Source organism: Antechinus flavipes, chromosome 2 (assembly GCF_016432865.1).
Source record: "Antechinus flavipes isolate AdamAnt ecotype Samford, QLD, Australia chromosome 2, AdamAnt_v2, whole genome shotgun sequence".
Taxonomy (NCBI): Eukaryota; Metazoa; Chordata; class Mammalia; order Dasyuromorphia; family Dasyuridae; genus Antechinus; species Antechinus flavipes.
Window position 1 is genome coordinate 4,072,407 of NC_067399.1, and position 22,868 is coordinate 4,095,274.

Sequence of the window (22,868 nt, forward strand, 5' to 3'; positions counted from 1 at the left end):
AGGGCGGGAACCGCCCCGATTTCTTCCCGCGGCCCCCAAACTTGGGGCCGCTTGATTATCAGTTGATTGAACGGGGGCGAGCTTAGGGATTTTCCCCCTCGGGTTCTCAGAAGCGGCACCGGAAGGGGGAGTTGGACTCGGGAACCACCTGCACCAAAGCGCTTATTTATCTTTGCTTTTCAGCCTGTAAAAGGCAGAGGCGATTGTGCCGCGAGGGAGCCCGGCCCCGAGGCCGCAGGTCTGGGTGCACCTGGGTTCCCGCTGCAGAGTTGGAGGGGGAAGAGGGAAAGGGAGGAAGGGGGAGGGGGGAGGAGCCCCTCCCGAGGGAGGGCTCTGGGCATCTTGGGGCAGGTGGACAAAGGCCTTTCCTTTGTGGGCGTCTGTCAGGTAAGGGGGGACTCCGGGCTCCCACCCGCTTTGGAGCCCTCGGGTCCAGGCTCCCTTGGTGTTCCGGCCCGGATTCCCCTGGGTTTGGGGCGGAGAGCGCAAAGGCCAGAACGGCCGAGGGCAGCGTTCGGCTCTCGCAGGCCCTTGGCCCGTCCGGCCGAGCTGCGATCCTCGGCCGAGGCTCCTGCGCACAGTAGGGGGGGCCCATGGGCCAGCCCGACTGGCAGACGGCCGGAGGTGCTCAGTAAATTAGGGTGGGGGCACTAGACAGGGAGGGATGGCCCGCTTGCCCCTAGGAGTCCGTACCCCGATCCGGCTGCGCCTCCGCCCGCCTGCCCGCTCCCGCTCGCCCCCGCCCGCCCCCTCGCGCTCGCTGCCCCGGAGCTAGCCAAGCCTCCGGGCGCCGGGCAGGAGGGATGGCGGCCAGGTGAGGCGGCCGCGGCCCCGCCTCGGAAGCGCGGGGGAGGAGGGCCTGGGCCCAGCCGCGGGGGCGGGGCCGCTGCGGGGCGGACCCTGGCGGGGGGCGTGGCCCGGCGGGCAGGGAGGTAGGCCGGGCTGCAGCTCCAGCGCCAGAAGCTCGCGGGGCAGTCGGCGGCTCCGGCTCGCGTTCATTAGGAGCTCCGGGAGGCGAGCCAGCAGCGCCAGCGCACGGAGAGCGAGGAGCCCCGGCCCCGCCAGCCCGCCCCCGGCCGGCTGCAGCAGCGCGCGAAGCCCGAGCAGGCGCTCCCCCGGCTCCGGCCCCGGCGCGGGCGTCCAGCGGCAGCGGCCGAGCCCCGAGCCCACCCCGGCGGCGGCCCCGCTCAGTCCTCGGCCCGGAGTCGAGCCCGGCGCGGCGGCGGCGGCTCCAGCATCATGCCCGGCGCGGCGGCGGCGCTGCTGGCGCTGTGCGCCCTGGCGCTCTGCGGGCAGCCGGCTCGCTCGGTGAGTGTGTGCGCGCGAGCCCCGGGACACGTGGGGGACCCCCTTTCTCTCTTCCTCCCCCCTCGCCCGGGCGGCGGGGGCTTTTCCGGCCGCGGCCCCGCTTGCCTCCGCCTCCCACCTCCAGTTATTGGAAGGGCCGCACGTGCGCCCCTCCGCCGCCGGGCTGGGGGCGGCCCGGGCCCCCCGGGGGCACCTCCGCCGCCGGGCCCCTCCGCCCCCGCTCCGCTCTCCCTCCCCCCTGCGCCAGCCCTAATTCAAACCAGACCCGGGCTTGGAGCTCGCCCTCCTCCAGAGCAGATCGGATTCCTTGCGCGCCAGTAACCTCCCCCCCCTCCCCGCCGCCCCCGCCCCCTCTGCATACACCCTCCCGTCCCGGGCCGACTTTCCCTTTGCTTCCTGCGGCAGGAAGTTTTCCGGGAGGCGGCCCTCGGACCCCCTCCTTGCCTCCGCCTCCACCTTCCCCCACTGTGGGTGGGGGGCTGTGGGTCCTGGAGGGAGGGGGCCGACTGGAGGTGGGGCAACCCCAAGGCCATCGCTTTGTCCCACAGAGGGAAAGGAGCGGCTCTGGGGGGAGGGGGGAGGAGGGTTGGAGCGCCGCTCCCCGCTGGGCCCCGTCCCATGCACTGGAGGCCCAGACTTTGTGGCAGGACCAGGTGCCCTCCCGGACGCCTGTTTGCTAGCGAGAGTGAAGGAGGACCCGGCTGAACTGCCGGGTGAGCCCCATCGGGGCGCCTGCCACCACGGCCTTCCTACCTCCAGTACTGCCCTCCCCTCTCCCCCCCCTCCCCGTGCTCTCCCTGCCTTACTTCGAAGAAAGCCCCCGATTCTCAGCTGGACTTTCAGAGCTCCCCGCTCCCTCCCCCGAGCTGGCCGGAGCTCTCTGGTTGGAGAGCTCCCCTCGCTTTGTTCTTCTAACAACAAAAAAGCAAAACAAATTCCCTCCCCCCCCCCAGCCCATCAGGCCCCGGGCCAAGAGGGGGCCCTTTGCAGTCCCCTCAGCAGGCCCTGCAAATATGGCCGCCAGGTGGACCCATTGGGCACAGAGCAAATCGGGAACCTTCCCAGCCTGCCACAGCTGGAGGAGACTTCCGCCGGGTTCTAGCACGAGAAGCAGAAAGGGCGCTAGAAACTACCGGCCAAGCCTTCTCCAGCTGGAGAAACCGAGGCTCAGGGAGTTAAGGAAGGGGCCCCTTGCAGAGAGGGGAAACTGAGGTTCAGAGAGGTCCCACAGGAAGTCCGGCACCAAAAAGGGAAGCCCGGCACCAAAAAGGGAAGCCAGGCCAGGTGGGCAGCAGATGCCCTGCAGGGCGTCCCTGCGGCTTCTGTCGGCCAAGTGCCCCAGTGCCCTGGGTGCCGGGACTATCTTGGGCCTGGGAGTCCAAATGAAGGGCCCCGGGGACTGTTCCCCACCCAGCCAGCCTAATGAGCAGGGATGAGAGGTAGGACTGCTTGGGGGCCTCCTTGGGCCCGCCCCCCAGATGGCAGGAGGTGTTCGGGCACCCCTACGGGCAGGCGGATGGGAGGCAGGGCGAGACTGGGGCGGGGGGCAGCCTCTCCCACAGCCTGAAGGCCCCTCTTCTGGGACCCTTTCTGGTCTCTGACCTCGGCTTCGGGGGGTAGCTGCAGTCCACTGCAGCTTAGCCTGGGGTCCGAGCAAGAAAGATTAGAATGATGGTGGCCACCGGGAGAAGGTGCCTGGGTTCCCTTCCAGCCCTTGGACTTTGGCCGGGGGCCAGTTTGTCTCCACTGGCCCATAGGGCCGCTGGCCTGGCCCTGCCCCGTGATTGGTGCCTCCTCTGGGCTTCTCCCCACCTGGGCTACCTCGGGGCCATGTGCCAGCCTAGCTGGGCATCTGGGGGCAGCTCTCCTTCTTGGGTGGGGGGCACCGGGGGTCCCCCGAACCTCCCCGTGCAAGTGGCTCTCCCAGCTGGAGCTGACGTTTGTATGGACACGTACTGAGGGGGCGCTGGTGTCCCCGGGGCTCACGGGCTCGGGGGCTGTGGGCACTTAGAATGACCTTGAACTCGTATTCCTGGAGCGGGGCCCAGCCCTCACCTCCAGCGCGCCCCGCCTCCTGGCAATGTCAGGAGCCCGAGGACCTGGATTCGAAACTTGCTGGGACCTGGTCTGACGGGCTTGGACACGATGACTTTTCTTGCCCTTCTCACCTGGGTGCGATGTTGGGGGGAAGGGGAGAGCCGGGTGCCGCTCGGCCCTCAGGAGCTGTTGTTCAGTCTGGTCCTGACCCCCTTTGGGCTTATCCGGGCAGACACTTGCCATTTTCTTCTCCGAGCCATGTGACAGATGAGGAAACTGAGGCAAATGGGGGCAGTGACTTGCTCGGGGTCCAGCTGTCTGGGGCAGGATGTGAATCTGGCCTGACTCCAGCAGTCTGGGCAGACGCCTTTTGCTACGTGGGCAGCCGGGACGGGGCCCGGTGGGGGGAGTACGGGACGGGGCCCGGTGGGGGGAGTACGGGACGGGGCCCGGTGGGGGGAGTACGGGACGGGGGCCCCGGGAGCCCCACGGGCAGCACAGAGAGGGCGCCGCTGCCACCTCCCACTCCCAGGTGGGGGGAGCGCCGCTCGGTCCCCAGCGGGGGCCTCTGAGAGGTTTCTGGAACCAGCCCCAGGAGAGCCAAACAGGTTTGTCTGAAACGGGCCGTCCCCGGGGACGGGTTTGAGGCTGCCCGCCCGTCCTGGGCCGGCCTCTGCCCCCGCTCGGGGGTCCCTCTGCCCTCACTCGGCGGTCCCTCTGCCCGTTTCTCTCCTGAGGAGAGCCCTAGAGAGGAGTCCCGAAGGCTGGGGACCAGGAGAGACCCTTCCCTGCATGCTCGGGGGCTCCAGGGAAGGAGGGGCGGGAGCTGGCTCCCGGGCCGCCCTCCCAGGGCTGATGTCACTCTTGGCTTGGGCTCCCGTTTTCCTGGGAAGCCACATTGGGCCAGCCCTTCTCCGGTCCTTACCTGGGGAAGGGGGAGGGGGCCCAGCTCTGACTCAGAGGGAGGCTGGAGCACGGAGCCACCTGGGGCCACCCCTCCTCGTTGGGCCCGGCCGGCCCTGCCCAGTCCCCGCTTGGGGGTTGGGGGTTGGCCGGGGCAGATCGGGAAGCCCGGGAGTCCCACTGGCGGAGCAGGGAGCTCGCCCCGAGGGGGAGCCCCAGAATGCCCGGGCCGCCCACGCTCTGCTCTGAGCTTTGTCAGAGACGAGGTCCCGGCTCACACGGGGCCCACGAGACCCCTGGGGTCGGAGGCCACGGCAGATCAGGGCTCATTTCCTGGGCAGATGAGGCTTCCTGATGGCAAGTCCGGGAGGCCTTAGAAGCCTCCCCTGGCCACGTAAAGGGCCCTTCTGGGGTTGGGCCCCTCCCCGCCCTCCCCTCAGAGGAGCATTCCCAGCCCTCGTGGCCGGCCTCGGGTGCTCGGGGTCCCCTTCCTCTTCGGGCAGTCCTGGATTCGGGCTCCCAAGCCCAGCCCGTTCCCGCTCTCCTGGAGCTTACCTTGGCTTAGGGGAGCAGCACAGCTCCCAGAGAAGCAAACCCTGAGCTTGCCGGCAGTTGTGAACAGGCGGGGCAGCTGTGCTGTGCCCGGCTCTGCTGTGCCCGGCTCTGCTGTGCCCGGCTCGCTCTCCTCCTTGCCTGGGTCTGGGGGAGAGGGATGAGGGGCAGCTTTGGGGCTGGGTGTGTGGGGATGTGTCCCAGGGCCAGGACGCTATTCCTGGGCTGCTGTGGGAGGCAGGAGGGCAGGGGAGAAGATGGCACCCGGGGGGAGGTGGGGTCCCTTTGGGCTGGAGGGCAGCCTTAGCCCCCTCTGCCCTGGGAGAACCTGCCCGACTGGCTTCTCAGCCACTCACAGGCACAGTCTCGGCTCTCCCAGTGGGGAAGCCTTCCTGCTCCCTGTCGTGATTGTTCCCTGTGCAGCTGGGGGGTCTTGGGAGAAGCTCGATGCCCTCGGAGGGGCACAGGACCCGGAGCTCCCAGTGCGAGGTTTCTGGTGGCAGTCGGGCCTGGGCTTTTCCCTGGAGCCGGCTGCTCGAGCTTCCGTGGGGCAGGGCCGGAGCCCCAGAGAGGGGGGCTGGGCAGGGCAGTCCCGGGGCGACGCCAGGCTGGTGGCCGGGCGAGGGAGACCCTGTGGGCTGGGCCAGCGTCCCGGGCGGGCTTCCGGCTGCGTCCCGGGCCGAGCTGCGGCGCGGTGCCCCCCTCTCCCTCCAGCCTCTGGATTCTTCCCCTCAGTCACCCCCCCCCAAGGCTACAGAAGCGTTAGTCCCTTCCAGCCCGTGGCACAGAGGCTGCCATACAGGAGGTGTTTAATACATGTTTGTGGCTCGGCTGACTGGAAGATGGAGGTCGGGGGGCGCGAGCCCCTCAGAGGGACGGTGACTGGGGCTCCCACAAAGTTCTCCGGCTCGGGCCCCTTCCCTGCAGGGCAGCCTTGGGGGGCGGGCCAAGGAGGCGGGGGCTTTATTACCATTGTCCAGAACCGAGAGCCCGCTCTTGCCCGGGGCGGTCCGGCCGGGGTCCAAACCTGGGCCTGGGGTCCAAACGTGAGCCTCGGGCCGAGCTTTGGCTCTTTCCACGGTGACATGGCGATAGTTATGGGCGGGACTTAAGCCCTTTACAGCCTTTCTTAAAAGCGGGGAGGAATGTTATAATTTCCCCCATTTTCTGGGTGAAAAGCCAGCGCCCAAACTGGGGAAGGGGCCCCGGAAGCCTCGGCTTTCGGAACCGAGGGCCTACATGCCGCTGCTCCCCTGTACTTGACCAAAGGCCTCGGTTTCCTCATCTGTGCAATGGGGGTGCTTCTTTGAGGTCCTCGGATCCTGTGACTGGCCCAGGGTCACTCTGTGGGAGTCCCCCAGCCTGCTGCCTCTGGGGGAGGCTTGATTAAGGGGGACGGGGAAGCCGCAGAGCCCCTTCCCGAGAGCTCCTGAGGGAGCTGGGAGATGCTCCTTCACCGGGGCCGTGGAAGGTGGCTGGGACGATAGGGGAGGCCGGAGGGGTCCCGGCCCCCCAGGCACTGGGGGGAGGGGGAGTGGGGGCTTCTGGCAGAGCTAGAATCCCCCTGAGGGAGCCACCTGGGGGCTTGTGGGGCAGTGGGATGAGGGAAGGGGAGAAGGAACAGGTCCGGGCCGAGGGCGGGAGCTGGGAGTGTGGCTCTGGGACTGAGGGCCGGGTTCGAATGCAGCCAGATAATAGCGGCTCCCTCTGCCCCAGCCCGGCCCCCGCAGCCCCCTCCCACCTTGCCCCAGGAGCCGAGGTCCTGGGAGGTACCTCCCCCCCCCACCCCTGGCATCGGGTTCCCCGCCCCAGGCCCTCCCAGAGGCCTCTGAGGCTAATTCTAAGTGTTGAGACCCACCCAGGTGCGGGCCCAGGGGAGGGCTGGGCCACGTCCTCTCTCCAGGCGCGGCTCTCGGGCAGAGCCCAGGAACCTTCTGGAGCCCAGACTGCTGCCCTCTGGGCCGTGGGGGGTGGGGCAACGGGGCACCCCCCCCCCAGAAGCTTTCTGTTTGGGAGGAGGGAGTTGAGGGGCTGAGAGGGAGCGCTAAGAGCGAGGTGGGGGGCAGGGAGGGGGCCCTGACTAGGCAAACTCTAGGAGCCTGTCTCCGTCCCTCCCAGCAGAACCTGGTCCGACTCGAAGGCCCTGAGGTTCTGGATCACTATGGAACTATGTTCTCCTGCCCTGGTAGTTAGAGCTGACCCCAAGCTGGGGTGGGTCTCCAAGCTGGAGAGGTCCCGGGGGGAGGGGGCCCCTCCCCCTCCCAGGGTCCGAGCCGTGGGGGAGCCCCTCCCCCTCCCAGGGCCCGAGCCGTGGGGGAGCCCCTCCCCTCGAGTTCCTCCTCTCTAAAGGGGGGGAGGAGGGGGCGCACGGGCTGCTGCAGCCCCTTTGGAAGCCGAGTGCCCGCTGGCAGCTTCTCCGGCCCGGAGCGGATGTGGCCACGAGTCCCAGCACGTCGGCTCACCCGTTTGGGGCTGACGTCACCCTGAGATCTCACTGGGGGAAGGAGGTGTCTGTGATGTGGGGGAGGGGTCTCTCCCAGGGCAGGGGCCCCTCCTGGTGGCTCCTGCAGGGCTGCCTGGGAGTGGGGGGGGGGGCTCTGTCCTCCGAGCTCTTCTGCCGTGTGGGGCCCCAGGCACTTAGAGAGCTGCGCCCCCTCCGCCCACACCGGGCCCTGCTGCCCTGGCCTGCAAGGAGGAGGGAGGAGAGGACCCTCCCTGGGGGTGGCCTGGGCAGCACCGGGGCCCAGGATGTTGGCCCCCGAGTTCGAATCCTGCAGGTTCCCCCTTAAGCTGCCTGGCCGGGTCCCTTCCTTGCTTATGCCTCATTTTCTCTCTGTAAACTGGAGTGGACTGGGGGGTGGGGATGGGGCATCAGCAAAGTCCCCGCCAGATAAACCCCCCAGCCCCTGGGAAGGACGGGCAGGATTCCTAGAGGGGAGGCCCAGCCAGGACATGTGCATGTGCGCCCACATTGGTGCGTGCCCGCATTTGTGTTGCTGGGGATGCGACGGCCCAGTGTCCAGCGGGTCTGGGTCCCAAAGGCTGGATCTGCCCCTGAATCCTCATTCCCTTTGAGGGGATGGAGCCCCAGACTGGGGGTCCCTGGGAGATGGGGGCCATTCAAAATTCCAGGATCTAGAGCTGGGGGGGGTCACCTTGGTGATCCAGTTACCAGGAGGAAACGGAGGCTCGGCCCGGCTCCCTGGGGCCACTGCAGTGAGCAGCATCTGTACTACTAGAGTGGGCACCACATGGAACAGGCCCCTGCTAGAACCGATACCATGTGGAACAGGTCCCTACAAGAATGGGCACCACATGGAACAGGCCCCTGCTAGAACAGATACCATGTGGAACAGGCCCCTGCTAGAATGGGCACTACACGGAACAGGCCCCTGCTAGAACAGATACCATGTGGAACAGGTCCCTACAAGAATGGGCACCACATGGAACAGGCCCCTGCTAGAAAAGATACCATGTGGAACAGGCCCCTACAAGAATGGGCACTACATGGAACAGGCCCCTGCTAGAACCGATACCATGTGGAACAGGCCCCTGCTAGAATGGGCACCACATGGAACAGGCCCCTGCTAGAACAGATACCATGTGGAACAGGCCCCTGCTAGAATGGGCACTACATAAAACAGGCCCCTGCTAGAACCGATACCATGTGGAACAGGCCCCTACAAGAATGGGCACCACATGGAACAGGCCCCTGCTAGAACCGATACCATGTGGAACAGGCCCCTGCTAGAATGGGCACTACATGGAACAGGCCCCTGCTAGAACCGATACCATGTGGAACAGGCCCCTGCTAGAATGGGCACTACATGGAACAGGCCCCTACTAGAGTGGGCACCATGTGGAACAGACCCTCGCTAGAACTGACACTATGTGGAACAGGCCCCTACAAGAATGGGCACCACACGGAACAGGCCCCTGCTAGAACAGATACCATGTGGAACAGGCCCCTACTAGAGTGGGCACCATGTGGAACAGACCCCTGCTAGAACAGATACCATGTGGAACAGGCCCCTGCTAGAACAGATACCATGTGGAACAGGTCCCTACAAGAATGGGCACCACATGGAACAGGCCCCTGCTAGAACAGATACCATGTGGAACAGGCCCCTACTAGAACGGACTAGAGCTCTCCACCAGGGTGGGGGCAGTACCTGCTGGTGAGTCAGCTCTGCCCATCCACACCTTCCCTCTGATGTCAGGAAGCTTTCCCTCAGCCCAAAGTTCACGGAACCAGGTCTAGCCCATCTTGCCAACTGCCCCAGCCAGGAGCCCATCCGAGAATCCCAGACTGACCCCCACCTCGTGCTGCCTTTTTGTAGATGGGGAAACTGAGGCTGAGTGCCCTTAGCCTGCTGCCTCTGGTGCCACAAATGCCCATTCTGAGGAGCTGTGACCAAGGGCACATTGCCCATTGCACATTGATGTGCATATGTCCTACAGTCAGTGAGATGGGCCGGAGCCTTGCGGTGCCCACCGCCGACCGGGCTGCTGCTCCTTCCTGCCCCCGTGCAGGCTGGTAGCCTGGAGAGAGGGCGTTTGGTGCCGAAGGGGGTGGCACCGGATCCTGCATTGGCAGGACCGGGTTCGGATCCTTCCCCTGCTGGCGCCATCTTGGTTCCTTGACTCGTCAGATACGGCCAGTGTGGGCAGAGAGGCTGGGAGGCCCCTGAGCGAGCGGGAGACGGGAGCAGATCCTCCGGAAGGTGAGCCTGGCCAGGGCAGGGAGGTCCCCCTGGCACGGTGTCCGGGGATGGCCCTCGGCGCTTTGAAGGGCCAAGCCAGTCAAGGCGACCCCTCCTGGGTCTTTGCCAAGAAAACCCCCATGGCATCATGGGAGTCACCGAACAATGACAAAAGCAGAGCCCTGCCCTCAGCAGGGGGGCGCCCAGCTCGGGGATGTCCAGGAGGCTCTGCGGGAGGAGAGGCTTGGTCCCTGTGTGCAGCTGGAAGCCTCCGTGGGGGCCGCTGCCCGCTGGGGGCCTCTGCCAAGCAGGCTGCAGAATTCGGGAGGCTGGAGGAGGGGCAGGAAGACCTGGGCCCGTGGGCGAGAGAGCAAGAATCTGGGCTGGGTGAGCTCGCCCTCCCACGCCCGGGTGAAAGGCAAGTGGAGGAACTGGTCCCCGCCTGCCCGTTATCCCAGCGCCCGGCTGCCCGCGGCCTGTTTCGGGGACGAGTCCTGGCTTGTCTGATCTCTCTCCCTCCCCCCAGGCCCGGGGTGGGAATCAGGGGTCCCTAAAAGGCCTCATTTCTGCTCCTCGCTTTCCTGGCTCCGAGGGTCCCCCTGCGGCTCCCCCAGCTCCGGAGTGCCGGGACGCCTCCTTCCCAAGAGCCCCAGCAGGCCCGGGGCGGGGGGGAGTGTGTAGCTGTGTCTCTGTATCGCCCGCACTTAGGAGAGCACACGAGGCGCCCTGCCTGAGACCAATGGAGAGGGTGTGCCTCTGCTCACGCCCCCCGTCTGTGCCCCCTGTCCGCACCCCCTGCCCGTGCCCCCCGTCCGTGCCCCGTCTGTGCCCCTTGTCCGTGCCCCCTGCCCGTGCCCCCTGTCCGCACCTCCTGCCCGTGCCCCCCGTCCGTGCCCCTTGTCCGTGCCCCCCGCCCGTGCCCCCTGTCTGCGCCCCCTGTCCACGGTCCATGTTCTTTGCCCCGGATGGATGCCCCGGTTCCCTTTGGAGATGACTCGGGCCCCCTCCTCCCGGGCTGGGTCTCCTGCCACCCCCACCCTGCCCTGCCCTTCCCTCCTGCAGCCTCGCCCAGCCCGGGCACGCTCCGGCTTGCCTTGGATTCTCGGTGGGAGGAGAGGGAGCTGCTCGAGGCCTGGGTCTGCCGGATGGCCGCTGACGGGCGGGGGCAGGGGGACGGCCGGGCCCAGCTGGAAGCGCCCGCCCTTGTACGGAGCCTCAGGGGGCCGAGCCCCGAGTTCTCGGGGTGGTCTCTCCCCCGGCCCTGGGCGAGGGGGGCGGGGGCCGCGTGGCCCAGCCCTGGGAGAGGGCGGCTGATGCTCCACTCCAGAGTTGCCAGGATTTGGGTCCTTCCCTGCAGCCTCTGCTTTTCCCCTCTAAGTTCTAGGGTGCGTTGGATAGCAGGAGCCTGCCTTGGGCCCAGGGGCCCCCCAGAACACTTGCAGGGGGAGGGGCTGGTGGGCGGCCTGGGGCCGGGCCGGGCTCTGTTAGCCAGACACGTACTCGGCCTCGGGTCCCCTCGAGCCTGGACGGGTAAAGGACGGCTAAAGAGCCGAGTGGCCCGCGGCGGGAGGGCTCGGGTGGCTCCTTATTTTGGGGAGGAAACAGTTCCTGGAGGGGGGGCCGGCCTAATGTCATAAGGATCTGGCTTCCACCCTTTTTCTGAGACCGGAAGCCAGAGGTGCTTTGCACAGTTCTGGGTACACAGGAGGTGCTCAATAAATGCTCGTTGACCAACAGGCCAGTTTTGTTTCAGAGGGGGGAGAAAGGGCAGAGACCTTCTGACTTCCTGGGGTGTCCATGGGTGCCCCCTGTTCCCACTGGGTGCCCCCTGTCTCTGCTGGAGAGCTCGGCCCCTGGCTGCCAGGGCGCTCTGTGCCCGCTCGGCCCCTGGGTGCCAGGGTGCTCTGTGCCCGCTTGGCCCCTGGGTGCCAGGGAGCTCTGTGTCCCCTCGGCCCCTGGCTGCCAGGGCGCTCTGTGCCCGCTCGGCCCCTGGCTGCCGGGGAGCTCTGTGCCCGCTCGGCCCCTGGCTGCCAGGGCGCTGTGCCCGCTCGGCCCCTGGCTGCCAGGGCGCGCTGTGCCCACTCGGCCACCAGGCAGGCAGGGTTGGCGTAGCTGCTGCTCCCATGTGGGTCAGCACCCTGGCATGGGTTACGACAGACTCCTGCCCAGCCCGTTTCCTCTCCGCGGGGCACCTCACTCGGCCGGGCCCTGCCCCCAAAATGCCTGACTCACCAGATGCGTTTCTCAGATGACTTCCACCCCCAGGAGTTGGGGCTCCCCTCCCCCGGAAGCCTCCCTGAGACCCGTCAGTCCCGGCTGGGGGAGCAGAGGGGCGGCCCCTGACCCGCCTCCCTGATTTTACTGAGAAGGAAACAGGCTGAGAACGGGCAGTCGGGCGGCTGCCCAGTGGCCACCTTCTCCGACTCCCTCCGTGGCACGTGGGGCCTGAGTGGGCTGGGGGAGGGGGTCCTGCCCTTCCTCCATCTGGGTCCAGAGCGACACGTGGAGGGCCGGGGGACCACCGGCTCAGCGACCCCCGGAGGAGAGCGGACTCGGCCGTCGGGCGATCCTGGACCGGTCACCGAGGGCCCTCCAGAGGAGGCTGAGCTGCCGGGGCTCCTGCGGGGGAGGGGCCGGCGGGCAGAGCTGGGGCCCCGACGGGCACCGGAGGCTCATTTGGCAACATGGCTCTGTGCTGGTCCCCGCCTGGCCTTTCCTGGCCTCCGTGGAGGGGGCGCCCGGTCGGGTTCTCCCCCAGGAGCAGGAAGGGCCCCCAGGCAGGTTTCAGGTGGTTATGCAAAGTGACCTCGAAATAGCCTGGAGGCTGAGGGTGGGGCTGCCAGGTGGCTCTCCCAGATCCCCCCTTTCTGCCTCTGGCCACGGCCCAGGGCTGGGGGGGGGGGGCTGGAGGCTGGGCTGGGAAGGGCGATGGCTGGGGGGGGGGGGAACCCGGTGAGGGGGGAGGGCCAGAGACTGGGCGGGGGGGGGGGTCTGGCCCTTGGTTCAAGTGCCAGCTGTGCCACCCAATGTCTGCCTCCTCTTTAAAATGAGCAGAGCCTTGGGGGGCCCCCAGCTGCAGCTGGGGGTCTGGGATGGCTGAGGGAGAAGGCCGGGCCTCTGGCATCCAGCTGGCGCGGACACACAGGCTCTGGCACCCTGGGGGCAGGGAGCTTTCCCCCTTAGCCTGGGAGAAACGGGTGCTGAGACGCCTCCAAGTCCCAACCCTGGGCTTGTGACCTCTGGCCCTGGCTGGAGGGGGCTGTTGTTCCTTCTGCCCAGCTCCTGGGGGGCTCTTTTCCTGCCTTTGGCAAGGAACCCCTGGGGAGTTACTGGACAGGGGCCGGCCCTCTGGGGGCTTGGGGGGTCCCAGCAGGACGGGAGCCCTCCCGTGGCGCAGAGGAGGAAGCCGACGCACTTGGGGGGCTGATGGGGACCCCGCAATGGGAGGAGGCCCCTTTTCCAGAGACTGCTCGTCTCTTTCCTGTGTCCATCCGGGGCTTATGGGGCGCGTCCATCTGCTCTGTGGGGGCGGCCTGTGGGGGCTGGGCTCGAGGGAGCCCACCTGGCCCGAGAACTGACGGCCTCCCTCGCTACCTTCTCCAGCAGGCCCTGGCCACGGGCGTCCCTCCGGAGGACCTGGACGGCTCTGGCGATGACGACGACGGCTTCTCCGGCTCCGGGGCGGGTGAGTTTCTGGGGCCCCGGTAGTTGGGGGGGATGCTTCTCTTGTCCCTCCCCGCTCCTGGGGGCACCAGGCTCCCCCCCCTTACTGCCGGCATTCGAGGCTTAGAAGGGCCCTCCCCGAGGGGCTTCCGGGTTCAGCTTGGGGAAGAGGCTGCCTCCCTGACCGGAGCCTGGAGTCCGGGGCCGCTGTCTGTGACCCCGGCCCCGGGGAGCCACAGAAGGGAAGGCCGGGGCGGCCCCTTGGGACCAGACCAGGCGTGGGGAGGGGGCAGCCGGGAGGGGCACTTCATGCTCTGCGGGGAGGGCAGGTCCCTGGAGGGGGCTGGGAGCCCAGGCCTCTGGAACTGGGCATTTCTAAGGGGGCAGGCTGGTGCTTCTGCCCCTGGGGCAGCCACTTTCTCCTGCTCTTTGTTCTGGAGGGGCTGCTGTGGGAGGGAGGGAGCCCCCTGCCCCCCCACTGCTGGCCTCCATTAGCAAGAATAAGGACACTCATTGCTCCTAAAACCGAGCCCTGGAGCTGCCCAGGAGCTTTCCTGCTGCTGGGGGGGAGGTACCTTGAGAAGGAAACCCAGGAAGCTTGGGAAGGAGAGGAAGTTCCTGCAGCAAGGAGAGCCCCGGGATAGGGGGCTCCCCCTTCTGAAGCCCTTTCTGTCAAAGTTCTAGCTGAAGGCCCTGCCCCGTGTGCCCCCTGCCCCGTGTGCCCCCCTGCCGTATGTGCTCCCCTGCCCCGTGTGCCCCCTTGCCCTATGTGATCCCTTGCTCCATGTGCCCCCCTGCCTCGTGTGCCTCCTGCCCTGTGTGCCCCCTGCCCCGTGTGCCCCCCTGCCCCGCGTGCCCCCTGCCCTGTGTGCCCCCTGCCCCGTGTGCCCCCCTGCCCTACGTGCCCCCTGCCCTGTGTGCCTCCTGCCCCGTGTGCCCCCCTGCTCCGTGTGCCCCCCTTGCCAAGGTGGGCATTCTCTCCCCCTCGCACTGGGGACAGAAGCTGGGCCCCCTCACACGCCTCTGGGCTCTTGTTTTGCAGGGGCCTTCCCTAGGACCTCAGTGTTCGGCCTGAGCCTCCTGCCCAGCAAGACTCCCGTGCTCACCAGCACCTTGACCAGCGCTCCGGCCCAGCCCCCGCCCAGCAGCCCGGGGGGAGCAGCCCCAGAAGCCTCCTCGGTGGAATCTGTGCTCTTGCTTGGAGGGCTGCCCGAGCCCCGGCCGGCCCCCAGCCAGGAGGAGACCCTCTCCGCATCTCCGGCCGGGACGTTTCACCCCCCCACCCACTGGCCTTTGACAGTGGGAGCCACCGGGGCCCTGGACCCCGCTCTGGGGCTCCCAATGGCGCCTTCCCCCGAGTTCCCGAGCTCTGGAGACGAAGGCCTCCTGGCCAGCGCCCCAGGGAGCGGCCAGCCCGAGGGAAGCTTCAACCAGCATCCAGTGGAGGAGAGCTCGGGAAGCGGGGCAAGTATTCTCACCCGGGGAACTGTGGGCATGAAGGGTCCGTACAGGGTGGCGGCAGAGGGCCCGAGTTCCCAGGAGACAGTGGGAAGGCCCCCCTGCACTTCCTCGCCCCGAGGGAGAAGCTGCCCGGGGGCAGTGACTGCCCAGCGTCTCCATGGGACCCAGCTTCCCCTGACCCCCATCCCCTTTCCTTGCTCTGCCTTAGGGCAGGATAGGGGCTTGGGGGGGCGGTAGCTCCCTCCTGGGGGAGTCTCCCACTCACTGTGCTCCCCAATCTCATGGCCCCCTGTGCCATCCTAGTGACCCTCCTGCCCAAACAGGCAGGAAATAATCGGGCAGGTGCCAGCAGGAGCTTCTGAATGGCCAGAACAAGGGCCCGGAGGCTTTGCCCGAGGTCTCTGTGGGGAGGCTCCTGGCTAAGTTGTCCTCCTGGGCCCTTCCCGGTGACCGGCCTCCCAGGAGAGGCTGCCCATGGTCACACCTGGGGGACAGGGGGGAGGGAGGCAGAGTCAGAGCCTCAGAGGGGGGGCTGTCAGGGCCTTCGAGCTCCTGGGCACCCTCACCAGGAAGGCGACATGGGGCTCAGCAGGGCAGCACAGCCTGAGCCTCTGCCGCGGGACTGGAAGGAGGCTGAGCTCCCCCCTTAAATGAGTTTCGGGCCTGTGCCGAGGTGCGGGGCAGAGAGGGGAGGGCTCCCAATCACTGGGGGCGGTGAGAGCAAAGCGCCCCTGGCGGAGGCTCCTGTGAGAGCTGACCCCCGTTTTCTGTCCCCTCTCGCAGAGCGATGACTTCACCTTTGCCCCCTCCGGAGATAACCCTACGACCTCCCTGGAGAGGAAGAAAGACGTTGTCCTGCCCAAGGGCGCCACGGGAGCCTCCCAGGGCATCCTGGACCGCAAGGAGGTCTTAGGAGGTGGGGCTTGGTCTTTCCCTGAGGGCCTACTGTGGATGCTGGAGGGTGGGCCTACTGTGTGCCAGGAACTGGAAGGGCAGCTGCGGGGGGCGGCTTGGGGGTCCAAGTCTGAAGGGAGCAGAGGGAAGCCTCGCCTGCTGGGCAGCACGTGGCCAGCATGTGGCCCACGCCCAGCTTTGCTCCCGCCTATTCTCCTTCCCTGGCGGCCCCTGACTTCTCCCTCCCCCAAGAGCAAGTGGAGGCTCCAAGTGGGCTTGTCCCCCAATCTCCCTCCTGGTGCTCCCGGGGACACTCCCGCGGGGAGGGCAGTGGGGGGGATGGGAGCAGGGAGGCCGCAGGCAGGATGGGAGCCCGGGGCTCAGCCCCCTCCCCCATGCGCAAGCCTCCCCTGCGGATCACCCCGGGGGTAAGTCGGGCGCTTTCTTTTTCTCCAAGAACTAATTTTTGTTTGTTTGTGTCCGCCTGCGCTTGTGTGTCCGCCTGCGTGTCCGGGTGCTCCGATCCTTGTGCCTGCCTGCGTGCATCGGCGCGCGCACCCGCCCCTTCTGCCCCCCAGGGGTCATCGCCGGCGGCCTGGTGGGCCTGGTCTTGGCCGCAGTCCTGGTCGGCTTCATGCTCTACCGGATGAGGAAGAAGGACGAAGGCAGCTACTCCCTGGAGGAGCCCAAGCAGGCCAACGGCGCCTACCAGAAGCCTCAGCGCCAGGAGGAGTTCTACGCCTGAGGCCGACTCGGGCCCGAGAGTGCTGGGAGCGCTCCCGCCCCGGAGGCTCGCCTGCAGACCCCGGGGTCCCCCCCACGCCCGGCTTTGGCTCGGGCCTCCTCCACTCTGGCCCGGGGCTCTCAGACCTCACTGCTTCGGGCGGGGCTCTGGCGGCCAACTTGGGGTGGGAGGGTGGGGGGAAGGCTTACCCGTGACCTTTCAAAAAGAACAAGACTTTACCCCTGGTTCTTCTGACTATGGCCGTGCCAGTCGGTCCCCCTCCCCTCCTCCGGAGCCCTCGATCCCCACCTCCTGAGTCTCTCTCCCCTCCTCCTGAATCCTCCCTCCCCACCTCCTGAGCCTCCCTCCTCCGGAGCCCTCTATCCCCATCTCCTGAGTCTCCCTTTCCACCTCCTGAGCCCCCTCCCCACTTCCTGAGCCCCTCTCTCCTTCGAGGCCCCCCTCCTTCCCAGGGCCCTCAGCACAGCCCTCTCCCCTAGGGGCCTCAGCTGGCCAAGGCTCGGCCAGCAGTGTCTCCCGCCCCCCCCCCCCACCGTGGGTTGGTGCCCCCTGAGAATGACTGGGCCCCGGGGGCTTCTCGGCAGCCCCCCGCCGGTCCGGGCAATGACTGCGTTCACTTTGTGCCGTGGGCACGCCCCCGCCCCCCACCGACTCTTTTGCACATCCCTCCGCGGCCCCGGGCCCGCCCCTCACGTCTGGGCCCGCCCAGAGCGGGCCGGGCCGCGGCACTTTGGACATAAGTTAACTTCGCCCCCCACAGAGCCCGGTCTGAGGTCCTCGAGCCCCAGCCTTGGAGTGGGGGGGAGACCATGCTTGTTCCCCCTCCCCCCAAGATAGCAAAATTTGAAGTCCAAACCCAGCTTCTGTTTGTGCTCTTTGTCCCTCGCTTAACAACAGGGTAGGAATGATCTGGTGTTTGTTCCCGGGGGGCAGCGCGCTGCCCGGTCCGGCGCTCTGCCCTGAGCCCCCGCTCCCGGGCACTGGGGATTGGGCCGCGCAGGGCCTCCGCTGCCTCCTCCGGAGGCCACGGCCGCGCCATAGCCTCCCTTGGGACTGGGCAGCTCGTGGAGCCCCGGCCGACGTCTGGCCCCAGGCCGGGCCAGGGACGGGAAGCCCCTCCCCCAGTGCTGGTCCCGCATCCGAGGGACTTTTCCGTGTACAGTAGATTTTCATAATGTAATAAACTTTTAATATAAAGGAGCAGGAGCTCCCGCCTCTGACTCTCTCGGCGCTGGGGCGGGGATGGCTGCGGGCGGCCTCGCTCCCTCCCAGAATCCTCTTCTGGTGGGGGGGAGGATGGGGAGGTTTCCTGAGAGCCCACCCGAGTGGCGGCCGGGGCTGACGGGCATGGAGCCCCTGGAGCTCGGGCCCTGTTGGGCAGACCTGGCAGAGAAGCCTCGGAGACCGCCTGCCCCAGGCGGGGGGGGGGGTGGGGGGGTGCTGCCGAGCTGGCTCCCTGCTCCATCCCTGAATCCCCCCAGGGCAGGCTCGGCCAGCTGCTGCCGCTCCACTTGTCCCCGAGGACCCGGCAGTCCCCGCTTCCCCGCTATTGCTCTGGCCTTGGGCCCCTCTGCTGCCGGCCCGGCCCTGGCTTGCACCTTCTCAAGGCCGCCCGTGGTTCCAGGGGCGCCCCGGGGGCCAGGAACATGGGTTAGGTGCCCGCGGCTGCGCCCCGTTCCCAGGTGCTGGGGAGGTAGGGCAACCACAGAATCCCGCCTGGATGCATCCTGCCGCACAGCGGGGGGCTCACGTGGGTGGGAGGGCAGCCCCACACCTGGGAAATCAGGCAAGGCTTCAAGGAGGAGGCGGCACTGAAGCTTCTTGGGAATCCCGAGGGATGGAGGAGAGGGGGGGGAACACTGAGCAAAGGCTGGGAGATGGGAGATGGAGACTGGGGGGAGGGCAGGAATATAGGGCAGGGCCGAAGGGAGCCTTCAATGCCAGGTTTTTCTATTTGGCCCTGGAGGGGACAGCAAGGCTTCAGGGGATCGAAGGTGCTGGGTTCAGATCCTGCCTCCGGGCAGCGGTTTAAGTCTGTGCTCCCCAGATGAAGCATTCGGACAAAGTGGGGCTGGGCTGGTGGGGGGGGCTCCCATGGGAGCAATAGGATCGCCCATATCCCCGGGCGTGGTCCCGACCCTGCGGGAGGGCCCCCACCATGCTTGTGAATCCTCCCACAGCACAAGGAAAAGTGTTCCTGGGTTGGTCCCCAGCTTGCACAGGTAGGAAGAGCCTGGGGGCGTGGGGAGTGGAAGGGGGGAGCCGAAAGAAGGTTGAGGAGCTGGGGCAGAGTGGATCAGACACAGGCAGCACTGGGGAGCCCTTCGAGGTGCTTGAGCAGAGGAAATGTTCAGGGCGCCATTTCCCAGCCAGACCCGCGCCCCACCCCCAGGCCTCCTTGTAAAGGGGCTGGGACTGTTTCTGAGATCCGGCCTGGGGAGCTCCTGGAGACCCATTTCCAGGGAGTGGAGCAAGACTTGGTCAGGGAGCTGGACAGACAGATGGCTGTGGGAATATGGAGGGATGGGGGAGGGGTGGCGTGTACCTGCCCCCCATTTTCTGCAGCTGTGGGGATCCTCGTCTCTGCAGGCTGCCCCAGCCCAGCCCACCCAGCTCCTGCCACAAGGTCCCCTACACTGGCTGCCCCCCACTGATTGCCCCCTACTGGCTGAGCCCCTCACTGTTTGCCCCCCCCATGGCTGCCCCCCACTGATTGCCCCCTACTGCCCCTCCCACGGCTGCCCCTCACTGATTGCCCCCCCAAGGCAGAATGATAATTGTTCAACTTCTTGGCCTGGGGGAGGAGGACAGGGAAATAGCCGAGAGATGATGGGCAGGGATCGTGGGGTCATGGGCAGTCCCGCCCTCTGCCAGCTTCCACCATGAACAGACTTGGCTCATTCCCGTTTCCTCGGGGGTTGAGGTGCCCGTTCGTTCATTTGAACGTGCCTTTTGTCGGCCATCTTTGGGGCTCCCATCCCTCTGCACTCCCTAGTGTCCTGTCCCAGGGTCAGGACCCGCTTCTGTCATTAATTTGTGTGGGACTAGAGCAAAGCCTCCTTCCCCTGGACCTCGGTTTCCCTCTCTTTCCGAGGAGCGCAATGAACCAGATAGTCTCTAGGTCCTTCCCAGCCCTAACATTTTATTCTTTTTTTTCTTTTTAAAATAACATTTGATTTTTTTCCAACCACGCGTAAAGACAATTTTTAGCATTCTGTCTTTATAAGATTCCTTATGGGTGTGCAGTCATGTACTTCCATGTTAATGCTGTGAAAGAAGAAACAGAACAAAGGGGGAAGGACGAAAAAAATGGAACCAGGGGCGGCAGTCTCCCTCCTGAGCCTCCGATATTCTCTTCCTTAGAGAGCCCCTTCCTGAGGCCCTCCCTGACGTTATAGTTCTGGGCCGCCCGTGGGGGGCCCCTCCCCTTCCCCACTGGCCCCGCGAGTGCCCCAGAATCCCTGCCCCGCGTTCATGGGAGCCACGCACTCAGAACCAGCTCACGAGCCCCCACTGGTGGGTTTCCTTCTCCTAGTCAGTGAAAGTCTGAGCAGTTCATAACAAAGGCATTGAATGAAATAGCCCGGCAAGAAAAGTCAGAAAAGTTAGAGCCCTCTTGCCGTCATTCCGGGCGGCTTTTCTCACAACTGTGCCCACTCTGCAGCGGGAGAGAGGACACGCGAGGGGACCCAGAGTCTGAGTTAGACTCACGTGCAGAACACACATAGGGAAGCATGTTGATCAGCTTGGGGCCATCCTCTTGGGCTCCCGCGGACTTTCCAGGCGGGATCCTTCCCCCAGTGCCTGCAGGCTCCTCCGGAAGTCCTGGTCTGAAAGCAGCCCCTTTCTGCTTCCCCCTTGGATTTCTTGATCATTGTTTAATTTGGTATTCTTTCTAAATTTTGATTGGAGGATGTGTAGGAAGTCTGAGCCCCTCTTTGACTTTTCCTTCCTTCCTTCCTTCCTTCCTTCCTTCCTTCCTCCCTCCCTCCCTCCCTCCCTCCTCCCTCTTTCTTTCTTCTTTCTTTCTTTCTTTCTTTCTTTCTTTCTTTCTTTCTTTATTTCTTTCTTTCTTTCTTTCTTTCTTCCTTCCTTCCTTCCTTCCTTCCTTCCTTCCCTCCTTCCTTCTTTCCTTCTTTCCTTCCTTCCTTCCTTCCTTCCTTCCTTCCTCATCCCTCATCCCTCACTCTACTCCAACCTTTTTTCCTTCCCTCTTTTTCTTTCTTCCTTTTTCAAAAGCCAGACCTGTGACTTTTTTTTTCTATATAGGCTATTCCTTGTGGTGAGAAAACTCCTTCCAATATAGCAGTCAATTCCATAAATAAAATTACCCAAGGTATTGATCAAGAGGAGAAGTGGCTTGGGCACCTGGCCATACACTAAAGATGTGCCAGAGGTGCAATGGGAACTCAGTCTGTCTAGCACATAGTAGGTACATAATTAATGAGAGGCCTAGGTAATGGAGGGGCTCGCCCAGGTCACTATCTCCCAGCCAGTCTGTTCCAGGAACAAGGCCATAATTCGAATCCTCCTGACTTGAAGCTTGACTTTGTCTCCCCTGCCTTTCTTCTCCTCACAATTTATCCGGCAGTACCCAGGGATTGGATGAATGGCTTGTTTCCAGCTGAAAATATTTGTGTTCAGCAAGGTCGACTGATCTTAATAGCCCAGTTTTTGTTCCCATAATAATGAGCTAATTTGAATGACCCTAATCCATTCATTAAAGCTGGTTTGTCAGGCTTCCTGGCTCTTCCCCAGTCAGAATTCACCAAGACAGATTAATTCTGAAGTTGTGGATTAAGCATCTATTACGTGATAGACTCTTGGCTCAGCCCCCAGTGAGACAAATGTTTGGCGTGGAATGGACACGTGCCTAATGCGTTGTGTGGACTCTCTGGGAACACAAAGCCATCTCTCCCCTTCCTGGACCCTGAGCGGGAGGAGACAAGGCCTCGGGAAGCTGAAGGGGCAGCTTCCTCACCCCCAAAGCTCCGAGCCGGCCCTCGTGGTTGGCCAGAAGCGGGAAGGGCCACTCTGAACATCCCTTTGGTTATATATCAACATGAAAAAAAAACATGGCTCAGCCCTCTCAAGAAGCTCCCATTCTATTGGGCACTCACAACCTATTTGTGGATAAGACGGCATGTATAAAATTAAAAATAGGCTGTGAAGGAAACTGTGTGAGTGTCCTGGTAATTGGGGGATTCAAGGAACACTTCATGGAAGAGGAAGGATTTAGAGGAAGAGAAGGATTTCCACCACCTCAGAAGGAAACATGCTCTAGAAGTGGAGATGGGAAAGGGGTTTGGCTCCTGGTGGGGCCCTGGTACATGCTGCTCCCCATGGTGAAGAGGCAGGGGGTCTACTGGGAAAGTTGGGATGACACAGTGGAAATGTCTTTTGTGAAGAGCACTGTACACATTCTGCAACCGCTTCCCTTGACTCACGGCGGTGTCAGGAGAAGTCTCTTCAGTTGACCGCAGAGCTGGAGAGGGGGATCTCTCAGACCTTCTCCTTCTCTTGAAAGGGCTCTGTTCTTGAGGAGAGACAACATTATCCCGGGAGAAGTCTTGGACCCTCTTCTCTCTGATGAAAGGGGACATGTGGCCTGGTAAAACGAGCCCTGGTCCTTTGCTTCACTGGCTCTTCTTTCTTAGGGGAAGAAGATTTAATCTGATGGCACTGACCTTGTGAGTTGGAGAGGTCAGGAGTCCAGGAGTCAGAGACAGGCCAGCATCACCGCCCGAGAAGTGGGCTTTGGGGATCCTGCCCGTCAGCAGTGAGATGGTCACAGAGCCACATCTGGTGGGGACGTGGTGCTTGGAGGGAGCACGGTTCTGTAAACCTTGTGCTGAGCTGAGCCGGCTGTGCCCCTGAGGGATGGGGAGGGAGCATTTGTTCCTGCAACTTCTTCTAAGTCAAAGTCCCTTAGCAAAAGCAAATGGATAGAAATGGTTCAGTGCAATGGCAGACATGGGGCTTGAGTTCATGACTATGGAAGAGAAACAGCCCACACCCCTCAAGGCAGTCCTGGGACTCCCCTTGCCAAGGGAGGAGACAGTACTTGTTGGGGGAGAGGAAGGAACAGTTTTGGAGAGGAAGCTTCTCACCTCCCATCCATGTCTTTGCATTGTCCCCCCTGAGGCTGCTGGTTCTGCCCTCTGGAGCCAAGCTGAGCTAGGCTGGTCCTCATCCCCCATGAGAGCCCTTCACATCCAAGAAGACAGCTTTCTTGCCCCCACCTTCTATCAATCAATCGATGGATCCATGGTTGGTTGTTGTCCTTTGTCGCAGAGGACCAGCACGACATCACTATGTTGGAGTTGAGCTGCAGTGTGGCGGACTGTGGCTGATCAGACCAACGAGAGCTTGGGATGCTCTGCCACAGGTTGGACATGGAGAATCCCTATGAACACGTGGGGGTTTCTCTAACTGCCCATGTCATGTTTCTTCAGAGATAATTCAATTCTGCTTCACTTACAGGGCACAGCCTTCTCTGATGAGGGCACACCGCTGGGCGATCTAGTGCCAGTGTCTCCCGTGTCATACAGTCAATTCTAAAGTTCTTAAGAGAGACCTTAAAAGTGTCCTTGTATTGCTTT

General features: G+C 64.5%; 1 protein-coding gene across 1 annotated transcript; it reads left to right on the forward strand.

Annotated features, from left to right (window-relative positions):
* Positions 1-664: 664 nt before the first annotated feature.
* Positions 665-17,466, forward strand: SDC1 (syndecan 1). The gene is made up of 6 exons (XM_051973493.1): positions 665-745; positions 1,003-1,308; positions 13,107-13,188; positions 14,209-14,630; positions 15,411-15,543; positions 16,100-17,466. Exons 1-6 carry the CDS (start codon positions 665-667, stop codon positions 16,264-16,266), a joined length of 1,191 nt encoding a protein of 396 aa, XP_051829453.1. The 3' UTR covers positions 16,267-17,466.
* Positions 17,467-22,868: the final 5,402 nt, after the last annotated feature.